This window comes from Echeneis naucrates, chromosome 11 (genome assembly GCF_900963305.1).
Source record: "Echeneis naucrates chromosome 11, fEcheNa1.1, whole genome shotgun sequence".
Classification (NCBI taxonomy): domain Eukaryota; kingdom Metazoa; phylum Chordata; class Actinopteri; order Carangiformes; family Echeneidae; genus Echeneis; species Echeneis naucrates.
In genome coordinates, this window is record NC_042521.1 from 8,304,471 (window position 1) to 8,318,521 (window position 14,051).

A 14,051-nucleotide genomic window follows, 5' to 3' on the forward strand; every position below is an offset into this window, starting at 1 on the left:
ATGAACTTTTCTTTGGGGGGGGGGAACTACAAAAAAAATCTTTCCTGACGGTGGCGTCAACACCCGCATCTTTCAAATAAAATTTCTGCATTTAGAAATCAAATGGAGTTGTCTCTTTGATATACACACAGAAACGTGTTGATGGCTCTTGATGAAGCATGGTAATAATAAAAAAAAAAAAACAGAAAATGCTAGTGTGTGATTACCATTCCACAAACTATAAAAACATTTTAAATGTATAGCAGGGAGCAACTCAACCACAACTCAATTTAACACAAGCTCACCAATAAACCAAAAATGAATAAATAATAAAAAGCTACTATCAATGTTTCTCACATTTACTTTTCCCTGTGCAATATGTCAGAGTATTTGATGTGGAGGCCGGGAACCTTATTTTTCCCACATATTACTGATATGTTTAAGGATTGGCTGAAGGAAATTCCATCTTTGCTCTAAGTGTCTGCTAAATAGCTGGTCCATCATCCCTTTTTCCCTGATTCAAATTCTTACATTTCTATTCAAAACCCTTTATGGCTGCTCTACTGAAATAAAAATTACTATAAAATTATTTTTAATGGGTGAGAAAAGTACATTCAAAACTTCTACTAAAAACTTTATTCATCAAAAGGTCCTTCAACTGTACAAACACCAAACAAAAACAGGTTAAATTATTCCCACGATTGCAAATTTGACTATAGCTAACAATGTCTAAAAGAAAAAAAAGAAAAGAATGAGAGCCTGTTTCTGTAATCTGAGATAGATTATGGTGGCATTGGTGCTCTCATTGGGACACGCGGTGGGGCACCAGGGGGGCGTGGAGGCATTGGAGGACCTCTCTGGAAGCCAAAAGGAGGTGGACGAGGAGGACCAGCACCATAGCCAGGTGGGGGCATGGGAGGAGGTGGCCCTCTCATACCAGGAGGCACAGGTGGACCTGGGGGAAAACAAAGAGGCCATGATGCAAGAAAACATTCACCTCTGAATAAGTGCCATCTCCACAGACAAACATGTGCACAACATACAGTCTCAGCATTCAGACATAAAAACACAATATACAAGACTGAAACCTTCAATTTTATGCAATTCACACTTTAGCATGGTTGATCATAACTATGAAATTCCAATATTTAAAACACATTATATCCAATAATTCTGTGCCCATCTCTTAAGCAGTATCCAATACAGATACTGTAGTCTCACTGCATGATAACATTCTTACAAATATGCCGAATGTTTAACTGTGAGAGCTCAAATAAACCAAACGCGAGGCATGCAATGATGTGAATTTCTCTTGGAGATCAATAAAGTATCTATCTTTCCAATCTGAGTGAATGGTGAAGTATAGCACTATGATATGAAAAAGATGAAAGCATAGAGATGATATGAAGTTGCATCTTTCATCTGGACCAAACTTTTTCAACCCTGCTAGCACCAAATGGGATATAGAGAGACTGGTTGTGCCAGCCAGGAAAGGACAACATTAGTTTTTGTCTTAAAACAGAAACATGGACAAACAGTCACAGTTTTCAACTGTTTACTCTTTCAAGCAGTTCTTGGTCATTTCTTAAACTAGGAAGGCCTAACAATGAAACTTGGTTTGATTCGGTGCAAGGCTCGCTCAGAGAAGCTGGTTTGTTATGGATAACATTGGAATGTGGGTATAAGTCAATAGCACAAATTGTTAAATCTATTTTGTGGCATAAAGCAGGTACGTAAAAAATAAATAAGTTGACAGTTTTAGTGTCAAACAAAGGTGCGGTCGGTTATAACATGTATATTTGATACATGTGTTTGTGAGCAGAGAAGATGTGTATGACAACAAAGAACCAAAATGCTCACCCATGGGAGGTCCATATGGTGCTCTGGGTGGCATGCCCATAGGTGGAGGTGGGGGCATGCCAGGAGGCGGCGGTGCCCGAGGTTGATTTGATCCCGGAGGAGCAGGAGGTGGAGGCACCATTCCAGGCGGAGCAGGAGGGGGCATGGGCATCTGAGGCATGCCTGTGTGCCGAAAACAATAATGTGTGTAGAAGTTACATTTTATTTGCCAAAAAAGTTGCAATGAAATTATAAGTATAAATAAAACAGAACACAACTAATTGATTGATTTCCAGTCTTAAATGCTTTAAAATCTTATAATTGTGCATTCATAATTTTTTTGGTAATTTCATACAGCTACGCTTTCACTCAGCTAGTGGAACAACATTTTAGGTATTAACAAGCCATTACCTGGATGCATGTTGGCAGGAGGGAAGGGTGGTGGTCCGGGTGGAGGTCCGCCACCAGCACCTTGGGGGCCTGGTGTCCCTGCTGTTGGAGGCATGGCCATTGAGGGGGGCATTGCTGGAGGCATCGATCCCGGAGGGGGAACAGGGGGGAAAGCCCCAGGAGGCGGCATACCTATCCAGAAACAAGTTTTATGTACAATTTAAGTTTCATTATAATATTTTTTTCTTTGCAGGAGTTATATGTGAGAGTTTTTCTCAGCAGATTGTTTGATAGTGCAGTTCTAAGTTATACATTTCATGTGAAAAAAAAAACAGACAAAATGGTAGCCCACCTACCTATAGATTTTAAGTATACAATAACATATATACGTATAATGTTAGCATACTGAAAATAATATATGCCATTAACCAAGGACTCAATACATGACTTGCTCATCAATGGGATCCAGTATTACATTAAAAAGTACAACTGAAAAGCCAAAGGGCATCTTAGACATCTGCCACATATCACCACTTTCTATCTCAGTCCTACCTGGCATGGGCATTCCAGCCCCCAATGTAGTCAGTACAGGTGTTGGAGCAGTTGGTGGGGGCGGAGCATCTGCAAACAACTGATGAGGTCTGTCTGCCTGGGAAAGAGGGTTTTGTGCTGCCAGTAGTCGCTCTGCAGCCGAGCCGTGTCGTTCCCCCTTAGAATCCTTCTTAAAGGCATACGACACTGTGATGGGCCTGTTGCAGAGGTATTGGCCATTCATGGCTTCAATTGCAGCATCTGATGCATCAAAGCTGGCAAAATTGATGAAGGCATAGCCCTTGGAGTTGCCAGTGTCAGGGTCTCGCATGATCTTTGGCGTTTGAAGGATCACGCCAAAGGCACTGAATGTGTCATAGAGCAATTTCTCATCAATCTCTGGGTCCAAGTTACCAATGAAGATATTTGCACCCACATCCAAATTTTTGTTGTGCGCAGAGGCCTTATTAACTCGAATCGGTTTGCCATACAGCTTTATCATATTCATAATTTTTATGGCATAGTCAGCATCCTCTTCACTAAGGAATTCCACAAAGCCATATCCTGCAAGAGAAGAGAAGAAAAGAAAATAGATCAGGAATGCCTTTCCTGCCCTGAGTGAGCACCGCTTTCTGGCATATGAAGTGATACTCACCCTGATGTTGCCCAGTGACTCTGTCTTTGGGCATATGTGTGTTGACCACAGGACCAGCCTGAAGGAAAAGTTCCCATAATAACGGCTCAGAAACCTTCTCGTCCAAGCCGCCAACATACACAGTGGCGTCTGAAAGAAAAATTAAATATAAAACCCTGTTAGATATATCTTAATGTCCAAAACAGCCTAGATTTTACATGGACTGGGGTTAAGTCAAAATTCAAAGCAACAGAGATTCTCAGGGTCTGATTGCTTCTAATTTTAATTACAGGCAAAAGACCACACGTCTGATTACTACAGCTTATAAAATGTTTCTGCAAAGTAAAATAGTAAAACATTGTTTAAATCTAGAGCTTCTGATTGTACACATCAAAAGGACAACACAGCATTCTTACTAATTTTAAAGTTGCTTATCAGCCATAATAATACTGATGAGACTGTATTTCTAGTTTTGACAAATCATATAAAACCAATGAAAAACAGTGTCATCGGAGTTGTTTGTCAACATTTTTCAACAGACACACAACTCGTATGAGCTCGTTCACTACGTCAGCCTGGCAAGCTAACTGCTAGCCATCATAGCATAACTTTGCCTCCAACATGTTAAAGCAACCCCTACATTCAGGACATCATCTACAGACCACTAACGAGTTTAACATATTCATGCTTTGATGAAAGTGGAGTATTTTAAATCAAAGAAAGAAAGTCGATTTGTTATTTTTCCGAAAGCTAATGTAACGACAACGGGACGCTTCCATGTGACTTAGCTAACAAGTTAGCTAGGGGCGACCAACCACCCAAAAAACAGCGTCAGATTTGGAAGTATAAATCACATGCACATATATACATTTGCATAAAAAAGACAGAAAATTCTACTTTAACAGGACACTTACCTTGGTTTCTTTCTGAAATTGGTCCCGCTGCCATGTTGAATGAACAACGAAAGGCGAGCGTCCTGAACCGAAGCCCCGCCTCTTCCGGTGGTCGGCGGAAGTGACTATTGTATTTACGTAATACATATCCAACATAGTTCCCCATTACTGGGCCTATTTTGTGTTTGTAAACCGACAAAAACGAGCTGTGTGTCTGTCATGTTGGAAAGTAAAGCACATTGCAGTGTAAAGCTGAAGCAGTGTGTCTTATTGTGTGAATGATGCATGTAAATGAATTTCCCTCAGGATAAATAAAGTGTATATCTATCATATTTACATCGAATATAATATAAAGAAGTTCGTGGTTTTGGTTCCCGGCCTGGGCGGTCGAACATGGACAGGGTAATTAGTGACTCAATGTAAATGTAGTGGTTGCCCCACCATACGAAGGTCTTGGGTTCGATTCCCGAACGGGCTGTCCGATGTTAATTGGTTAGTGAGTGGCCTACAGCACGGAGCGGAAAATCGGTAGATGGTATGCAAATGGGATATCAGTCAGGTTAGGACTAGACTGGACCCTCCCAGAGACCAAAGAGCAGAGGCTAGACCAGACCCCTCCAGACACCCGAGACTGGACCCCTCTCCAGACCGCAGAGATCAGACACTAGACCGGTCCCCTCCCCAGACCGCACTGAGCCACCAGACTGGACCCCGAAGCCCCAGGAGACCCAACAAGACTAGAACCAGAGACTCCAGTGACCAGAACTACCCTCCCCCTCCAAAGACTGGACTAGAGATTAGATTGTACAAGGTTCTTGTTGATATTATCAAAAAATACGACACATGTTTTGTGATATTTTGTCACATCACATTAACTTGAGAATATTTTTTCTTTCCTTTTTCCCTTAAAATCCATCCATCTTCATCTGCCTATCTGGGGTCGGGTCGCAGGGTACCTTAAAATCAGGAAATGTAATCAGTGCTTCATTTGTTAACTATATCAGATTTGTAATGCCCATAATTATCAGCCAATGTAACTTCACTTGGCTAATGTAATGTTAACAAACTGTAGAATCCTGCCTACTATATGTCATGCAAATCTTTGAATGCAAGAATGAATCCATGCAGTTTTACAAAGACTGAGTGACAGAAACCCAAGCAGCAGATCAGCTGCAAATGTATCTCATAAAATAAAATGTTTGTAAATCTAAAATGTAGGATAAAATAACCAACTATAATTACTGAGAATTTACTTAAAAAATTACCAGTCACGATCTACTTCATCTTAGTCTTCATGCTTTTTTCATGCTTCTTTTACCATGTAGTGTAACACGTGACATGACAAATTTTTGTATTGGCCAATTTATTAGGTCATATAAATCTACTAAATGTATAAACAAGGAATACAAAATGTTCTTAGAAAATACATACAATAACAGCCTTCAGAAACACTTCAAAACAATACTGTATAGAATACGAAAACTTTAAAAACAGAACTTAATCAACACATCATGCATCAAAGCCAAAAGATGAAGAGCCAGTTTTCTTTTCTATAAAATGGATAGCAAAAAATATACTGTTTTTAAAAAGCCTTAATTGATACTGATCACAAAGAAAGGTCAAAGGCATTTGTAACAAGAGCTTTCTGGCATTAATGGCCTGTGGTCAAAAATCACACAAATTATAAGCATCAAAAATTAGAAGAAAAATGCAAAAACATAATTCAAGGGCTCCAGCCTCATTCCTATCACCGGCTCATTTCAACACTTGTTGGAGGGTTCTTTTACTCCTTCATTACATCTCAGTTTTACAATGAGCGCTTCATACCAGTTCATGGGATGACACAGAATCTGTAAAAAAAAAAAGTGTCTTTTGATGAGGTTGTTGGAGCTATTTTGTTTAAAATGTAAAGAGAAAATATCAGGTTAGCGAGCCTGAATTGAAGCTGCGAGCTACTGTGAGGTCAAAGTGTGCATTACATCAGTTTAATAGTCTATTTTAACATTTCAGTATTCACTGAAGTCCGATGCAGAGCCTTCGCCAAGGGGACAAAATTCCTTGCTGCTGCACATAGAATTTATGAGCTGAGTACCAAACCAAAAGTATATAATGGCTATAAACGAATAACAAAGGTAGTAAGAGTTAATAAATCCTTCATAACAACATATTTAGGTATTGTAGCAGTAATATAGGATGTAATCTATAAAATCCCCTTTACGTGAAAGACAAAGGATTTAATAAAGCGTAGCACCACCTATTAAAGAGCCCGTTAAATGGAAGTTAAGGGGTCTAATCATTGCATGCTAACATTTTCATAAAGGCACAATGTTCCCAGAGAAAAGACAGATAGCGCAATAGAGTATTTAAATACGACAAGCTTTTATCATACTTGACTCCTGCTTGTTCATTTTTTACTAGATTTCTCCTTAAATTTTGTGTAACTACTTTCTTCTGTGGAGAATCCAATGCTCAGCAGTGGCAAAAGCTCTCCTGCTGTTTAACTTGAATAACTCACCGCTCACATTACCCGCTAAGCACACATTATCAATTTAACTCTCACTTCAATTCCATGGGGTCTTTAAAAGGCTACTCATTGAAACGCTTTCATTCTTATAATGTAATAAAATACATTTTAGATGCACAGGGGATTATAAGTATCACATTTACAGTTTAAAACAAATCAGGTCCTTCAGCATAAAATATCCGAAATGGTGATAAGAGGGAGTGTCAGAAACAGTTTTTAGCTCATGAAAGAACACCAGAGCTACAGACAACCAAATCCTGTTTCCAATATCTTAAACAGAAACCACAAGGGCTGGCTCTGTTTGGTACTGACAATTACTAACACATGACTCAGACATGATGAATAAGCCTGTTTAAAAGCCAAACTTAAAAGAAAAATGAAAAAAAGAAACTTCCTGTGGCTCATTAGGCCTTTACGGAGTGACTATTTGCTGTTTATGCTGAGACCCTCACCAACATTTTAGTCCACAAAGCACCGACTCTTTTGCTGCTCTCTAGATGAGGCACATGACACAAACACAACCTGTATGGAGAGTAATTCTAAAGTCCGAACAGCGTCGTTCTGCAGCTCCTTTAGCTAAAACATACTGAAAATATACATTCAGCTAGTGTCATACAAATAGCTGTTAAAATCCTTCACAAACAAAGATAAAACAGAGTAATGGTTCACTATTGGGCATTTTCAAAAACCTGAGCTGCTGTCAGAGCAATCAGTCCCCTGCTGACATTTCTGCAAAGTACCCTCAACTTTTTTACATCAGCCAATGAGGATTTTTTTCAATTCTTCCTGGAATTGTCACACATTGACGTGATATTCTCCTGATAAGTGTTTTATGTCTATTATGTAGAACCACGGTGATGTGCTGACCTTATATAGGGGCGTTTATCGCCTCCCTTGCTGCTTTTGCTGTTTATTTGTGAGCACAAGATACTTGATACCGTGAATTTCACTTTCTGTGTGTACTTTTAACTACTATGACTAGCCTGGGTCCACAATACCTTAAGTGCTGGAAATAACTACATCCACAATATTAAAGAAGCACACCGATAAAACATAAAAATGATCTTTACCTCACGTGTGTGGGGATTTTTTGGGGTCATATTGCTTAATGACCTTTACATTCACTGATGAAAGGCAGGTTTTGTTTGTTGAAATAATGAAAAAATCCAAAACATATGCACCTCAGTAAGCTGGTATACCAAGAAAGTTTACGGGTTGTTTTTTTAAAAGCACCGTTATCCTGTAATCTCTAGGCACAAAGAGGTAACGGCTATAGCGGCAAATGTTTTCTTTTTTAACTGATGTGCATACTGTAAAAAAATAAAGGCCTGGGGTCATTGGGTCATTGGTAAAACGCCCAAGATACAAAACCAAAAAAAAAAAAAAAAATCTGATTCCTCATCTTCTCAATGAAATGTTCGATACTGTTACCAGGAATGTGAAGGCTTGTTTCCGAGTTAGGTTTAGTGTGATGGCAGGGTGGCAGTGTTGGCCACACTGAGCTGACCCACAGCCAACATCAGGATATCTTTCTTCTCTTTGTAAAAACGTAGTTCTCTGCCCGCCAGCCTGGCGTCCTCCAGTTCTCGCTCTGTGGAGGCCAGCTCCTGCGCAATTGTGCCCGCTACACTCTGTTCACGGTTCACCCAGTCGGCGGCCATCTGAGTGCGCATGTCATCATCCAGAGCCCGGTGGGAGTAGTGAGCCAGCACCTCCTGCAAGGTTAACATTAATCAAGGGTTAGGGGTTAGGCGTTATCAGGCGAATACAGATTCGAACTGATGTATAACACACACTAAATTTCACATTGTATATATTAGGATTTTTGTTTTATGTTTATATTTTGTATTTGTTTACATTTGTATTGTACATATTTTATGTTACATGTGACATGACGTCATTTTTATTATAGCTGTGGTTTTTATTAAACACTGAAGAAAATTCTTTGAATGCGATAACATGCCTGATTCTGATCGAATATCTCTGAAGGAACTTGATGCAATATGAATTTGTTTTCATGTCTGGATGCCAGTGAGATTTAGTAAAAACATAAATCACTTAACTATCTGAACCACATCCTCCGAGTATGTTAAAAACTATAAAGCAATTGTTCTCAATTTTCACAGCACAAACCTTTCTCCCACTCATGGGGCAAAAGGAAAAATGTCAGATTTATTTATCCATCTGGAACAACACCGTTGCATAGAAAAATAAATATGACTTCAAAAGAAACTGCTGTGAAGTGTGAAAGCCCAAATCCATCAGTACCTGTCGGGAACACTGTCGCTCTCTCATGGCTTTAAGGCTTCCATTCCAGTGCAGCAGCTGAAACACAGTCATCAGCTCCTGAACACACCAACATAGACAAACCAGCAAGAAGATGAGACCAAATTTACTTCAGAACACACGATATTGAGGAACACAGTAGTGCAAACCATGCCTGCCCTCAGACGTCTAATTTCAAGCTTATTATACATTATAATTGGCTTGCAGCTCAAAACCACAGCACGTAACCACTATGGGCTCGTGAGCTGCATCCACACGAAATGTGGAGGCCAACAAGCAAGAAATGTCTTTGAAGCACTGCAGGATTCATTCTCTAGACATTCAAGATTTCCACGACACATGAAAAACATTTATAGATATATATCTTATTTATATTATATTCACATGTTCTGCTGTGTCAAATCCTATTTAAAGCAACACAGATATTCCTGTTTTTTTATGTACCTGAAACTCCAGCATGGATTTTCCTTTGTTGGACTCAAGCATGAAGCGAAATGCCCCAATTCCTGTGTTCGGATTGTCAGCTTCTTCTCTGTTTCCCTGTAGACATCAAGAGGCAGTTAATGAGTTGTATGCTGCATATAATGAGTTACAGCACACGGATTTTGAGGTGAGGAGGGTAATTAAAATATTGGATCCATGTTCTCTGTCACTTTGATATCTTTAAGGTATCCTGTGATGTTTTTTGACCACTAGTGGCACCAGAGAGCAGTTATTTATGGGTGTGGGCCCCTGTTTTATTTGTTCTGGTACGCACACATGCTGCCCTGATTCACACTCCTGACAGCAGTTTCACATTATCCCCTTAGATCAGCATGAGCTAAAGGTGATGGTAGAAAATGCAGCAGGATGGCGGCAAGTAACTTTTAAAAATATCAGCTTCCAAAATTTTTCAAAAAGTAGACATATGTGGAACATGGATAAAAATGTAAAATACATCCCAGGTTCATAAAGAAAACACTGAATGTGCACTAAAAAGTCTGTCTTGTTTTTTTCCCCCCTCAGTACTTTGGCTTCAGAAATTCTGTTTTCTGTAAATAAGTTTTCATCCTTTAGCAATTTATTGCATCTGTTTTCAATAAAATTTAACAGGCAAAAAATGAGTGAGTACGGGAGCCCATCCAAGTCACTAATATTTGACTTAATTTGGACTGCATTGTTCATACTTGCTAAGCAACTGCTGGTTTTCAGCAGTTCAGTTTTCTAGGCGCTTCAAACATAACAGGCTTATGGCGTACTGTGGAACCACATTTCTAACATTACGCTCATGTGTCATTTGCACCACTTTAAATATATTTACACGTTTCCCCTTACTGTGCTATCAGAGTGGAGATCCGGATACTTCACATTCTACTGGCTAGCAGCTGCACGCATACTTAACACACAATTTACAGCAATTTGTCACGACTTACGTTGAAGGAGGCGAGGGCCTCACTCACACTCTTCTCAATGAAGTCATCTGTGATGCGACGAGAGGGATGCTCGTTGAAAACAGAGTTCATGAGGGCAATCTTGGCAGCACTGCGCCTCGCCTCTGCTTTGGTGGGGCAGAACTGCCAAACAGTGAAGATTACGTGCATTAGCGGCAGTTAGATAAAAATCTGAGATGTACTGAGCACTCAAAAGACTGAGTGACTATACGGAGTTAAGTTAGCAACAGTTGTGCAAAGATCTTAAGTTGCGGTTTTCTGGTGTTGTGATTTAATCCATATTTGGTATGTTGTGGTTGCAAGTCTGTTGGAGTTTACTAAACTTGTGACATGGTGTTTAAGTGACCATTTACACACTATGAAAGAAATTCACATTAAAAAAAAAAAAAACAGAAGCGATTTTATACCTGGAAACTTCCGAAGCAGCTGCCTCCTGGAAGACTAACATAGCAAACATATGGTGGGCTGTTGGATGGGACCATTTCATAAACAACTAAAGCTCCATTGCGCAGATCGGCCCCTCTGCTCAGCTTCATCTGCCAAAACTCCTGTAAAGCTTCCACCACGTTCACTTGATAGAACAGATACAAGTAAACTGTCATGTTATGATATATGGACTTTGTGCTTTACCAATGACCCCATTTACATAAAAAATATATATCACAGTGCTGAGACATCCAATGTTTTCTTTTTTTTCTCCATTGGTTTGGATGTGAAACAGAATTAGTTCTTGGCTGTGTTCTGCAACATTCTCTCTAAACACAAAGATGGAAATGGTGGTGGTGGGGGGGGGGGGGGGGGGTGATTTCAAGGATGCCAAGGGGACTTTCCTGAAAAGATTTAGGTGGCTGCCCAGAGGAAATTCTACATCACCTCAGAAGAACAGCTCAGAGAAACACAACCCTCTTCTCTGTGTTTTCATGAGAGAAAGTTACATTCCTGTCGGCCAAGAAGAAGTAACATAAAAAAAAAAAAAAACTGCAGTCAAATTTGCAGCTCAATCATAAGTAATTATTTGCGTGTCGGCCCAGAAGGAGAAGTGCATGCAGCCAATATTATCCAGGTCTTTTTCACGTCTGTTGCCTCTCAGCTCGGTCTTGCTGAGCTCTCACAGTTTGATCCCAACTCAGACTGACTGCTTCTCCGTCTCACAGAGCGTGGAGTCTGATCAGTACGTTTTAGGTCTGCAGCTCTGCCTGACATTGACATCAAGGCCTCTGACAAAAGCATTTCCTGACATCAGATATATAAATCACTAAACTGCAATCCAACAAATTTTATTATTGCTCTTACAGCGTGAAGGACAACACTCACTATAAAAAAGTCCTCTTGTTGAAGCCAACTATAATAATAATAAAAAAGTTCAGTGATTTTATTTTCAAAACAGATGACTTCAATCCATAATGCTCTTTTTAGGAAATTAGCAAATATATTGTTTATAGTATTTAGGGTTAGGGCCACTAAAGTGAACCCAACAAGCGCAATTCTGACCTTGACAAAGAGCGATTTTTGAGCATCTTTAGAGGTCAAGACAGTGATAAGACAAGGCATTTCCTTAAATATAAAAGACAAAGAGACAGGAAATATTGGACAGCAGTTACATGGCACGTGACTTCGACCAGTGAGCCACCACTAACATCCTGCTTCTACACTTTTGAGAACAAGTCAAACACAAAAAGATGGTTTTGTAGCCAAGAGAGTTGGCTCGAATTGACTTTTTACCTACAAAAGTCACACTACGCAGCTTTTAGATGTAAACTGTGGAGGTCGTTCTCAAAATGTACTACATGTGGGTAAAAGGGACTGCCACATTAAAAAATGATAATGATCAAATAAGAGCCTTTTAACACATGGCCTTATCTTCCAAACACTAAATCCCTAAATGGGAGCAAGATTCAGACAAAACTAGTCTATAATCTTTATGGTGCTGTCAGTGTTGTTGGAGTTAAGTAGCCTAAATGGGATCGAGGAGCAAAGAAGCTGTTAGTCGGAGCACAGGGGGACAATCTTTGGGAAATAAATCCTCTTAGGACAGGACAGGAACATTTGCAGGAGTGCTGCAGTGACAATTAACAAAAGAAAAAGATGAACAAAATATGACCAGCATGAGATCGCCATCACACAAATGAGCACAGATCAAATAGTTTCAGAAACTTTATACTTCGTAGTTTTTCTGTTTCAGGATATTTAATACTTTAGTACTTTGTAGTGTAATGTCTGAGTTGGATTTTAAATAAAATATTCTGGACATAGCTGGAAAGACAGATAAACTGCTCCCTTTCCACAGTAAAGTACCAGCAGCTTTAAAACTAAGTGAATGTAGTTAATAATGATAATTAATGGTGAAATAGATGAATGTTCCTGTAATGACATGATTTCAGTCACGGACTTTATGTTTTTTGTTTCAAACAAATGGCGCAGCTGAGAGTGTGCTGCCCCCCCCACTAACCCAAACAATATGAAACATGGACATCATTATTTCCACATGTATCCGTCCGGACATTACCTCTTCCGTAGCCCTGCGTGTGTTTGGCGAAGCTGCGGACCACCGCCTCCACCGCCTCCTTCAGCACCGCCGGGTTCCCCGGGTTGCAGTGGCCGGCCGCCCCCGGCCCCAGCCCGGCTCCCACACCGCCGTACAGGCTGTGGAGCTGCAGCGGAGGCGGCGGCGGGGGAGGCCCGGAGGAGACGGCCAGAGAGGCCGGGGAAGGCAGCAGAGGCGCGATGGGCACCGTCACCCCGGGCCGGAGAGAGGAGCGGAGCGTCCCGGTCGGTCCGGATCCGAATCCGATCCCCGGCTGCAGCCGCTGAGGGCGGACTCCGTCCGGGATCACGTTAGATTCCATTGTCCCGACGTCACGTCTGCGGGGTCCGGATCTGGGGGGCTAATCCGCTCCGATCGGCCGGACGGGTTCGGGCTGGAGCTCAGAGCGGCCTCCGGGAGCTGGACAGACAAAGTGTTAGCACGGCTTTCCCAATCAGAGCCAGACTCCGGACTCAGCCGCGGTCCCCCCGACACACACTGCTGCTATGCATCCTCCGGCCCTGGATTAGGCTGCAGGGCTGTCAGTCACAGGAGGCCTTCACTGCCCCTGGGAATTTACAGCTCTGCTGTAAAGGACCGGCATCATCATCTGTCTGTCTGTCTGTCTGTCTGTCTGTCTGTCTGTCTGTTTGTCTGTCTGTCTGTCTGTCTGTCTGTTTGTCTGTCTGTCTGTCTGTCTGTTTGTCTGTCTGTCTGTCTGTCTGTCTGTCTGTCTGTCTGTCTGTCTGTCTGCCTGTCTGCCTGTCTGCCTGTCTGCCTGTCTGTTTGTCTGTCTGTCTGTCTGTCTGTTTGTCTGTCTGTCTGTCTGTCTGTCTGTCTGTCTGTCTGTCTGTCTGTTTGTCTGTCTGTCTGTTTGTCTGTCTGTCTGTCTGTCTGCCTGCCTGTCTGCCTGTCTGGCTGTCTGCCTGCCTGTCTGTCTGTCTGTCTGTCTGTCTGTCTGTCTGTCTGCCTGTCTGTTTGTCTGCCTGTCTGCCTGTCTGCCTGTCTGTCTGTCTGCCTG

The 14,051-nt window shown here is 41.2% G+C and overlaps 2 protein-coding genes across 3 annotated transcripts; both read right to left on the reverse strand.

The window, feature by feature from the left end:
* Nucleotides 1-600: 600 nt before the first annotated feature.
* Nucleotides 601-4,367, reverse strand: sf3b4 (splicing factor 3b, subunit 4). Of its 2 annotated transcripts, none has more exons than XM_029514505.1 (6): nt 4,288-4,367; nt 3,395-3,523; nt 2,761-3,303; nt 2,230-2,400; nt 1,840-2,001; nt 601-934 (listed from the first exon to the last, which is right to left on the reverse strand). In XM_029514505.1, exons 1-6 carry the CDS (start codon nt 4,319-4,321, stop codon nt 762-764), a joined length of 1,212 nt encoding a protein of 403 aa, XP_029370365.1. In that variant the 5' UTR covers nt 4,322-4,367; the 3' UTR covers nt 601-761. The 2 variants fall into 2 exon arrangements, with proteins under 2 accessions (XP_029370365.1, XP_029370366.1); XM_029514506.1 differs by having other exon boundaries at nt 1,828-2,001.
* Nucleotides 4,368-5,620: 1,253 nt separating this feature from the next.
* Nucleotides 5,621-13,550, reverse strand: lix1l (limb and CNS expressed 1 like). The gene is made up of 6 exons (XM_029513916.1): nt 13,013-13,550; nt 10,914-11,077; nt 10,489-10,629; nt 9,521-9,616; nt 9,059-9,136; nt 5,621-8,505 (listed from the first exon to the last, which is right to left on the reverse strand). The coding sequence occupies exons 1-6, from the start codon at nt 13,350-13,352 to the stop codon at nt 8,254-8,256; spliced, it is 1,071 nt and encodes a 356-aa protein (XP_029369776.1). The 5' UTR covers nt 13,353-13,550; the 3' UTR covers nt 5,621-8,253.
* Between the last annotated feature and the right edge of the window lie 501 nt (nt 13,551-14,051).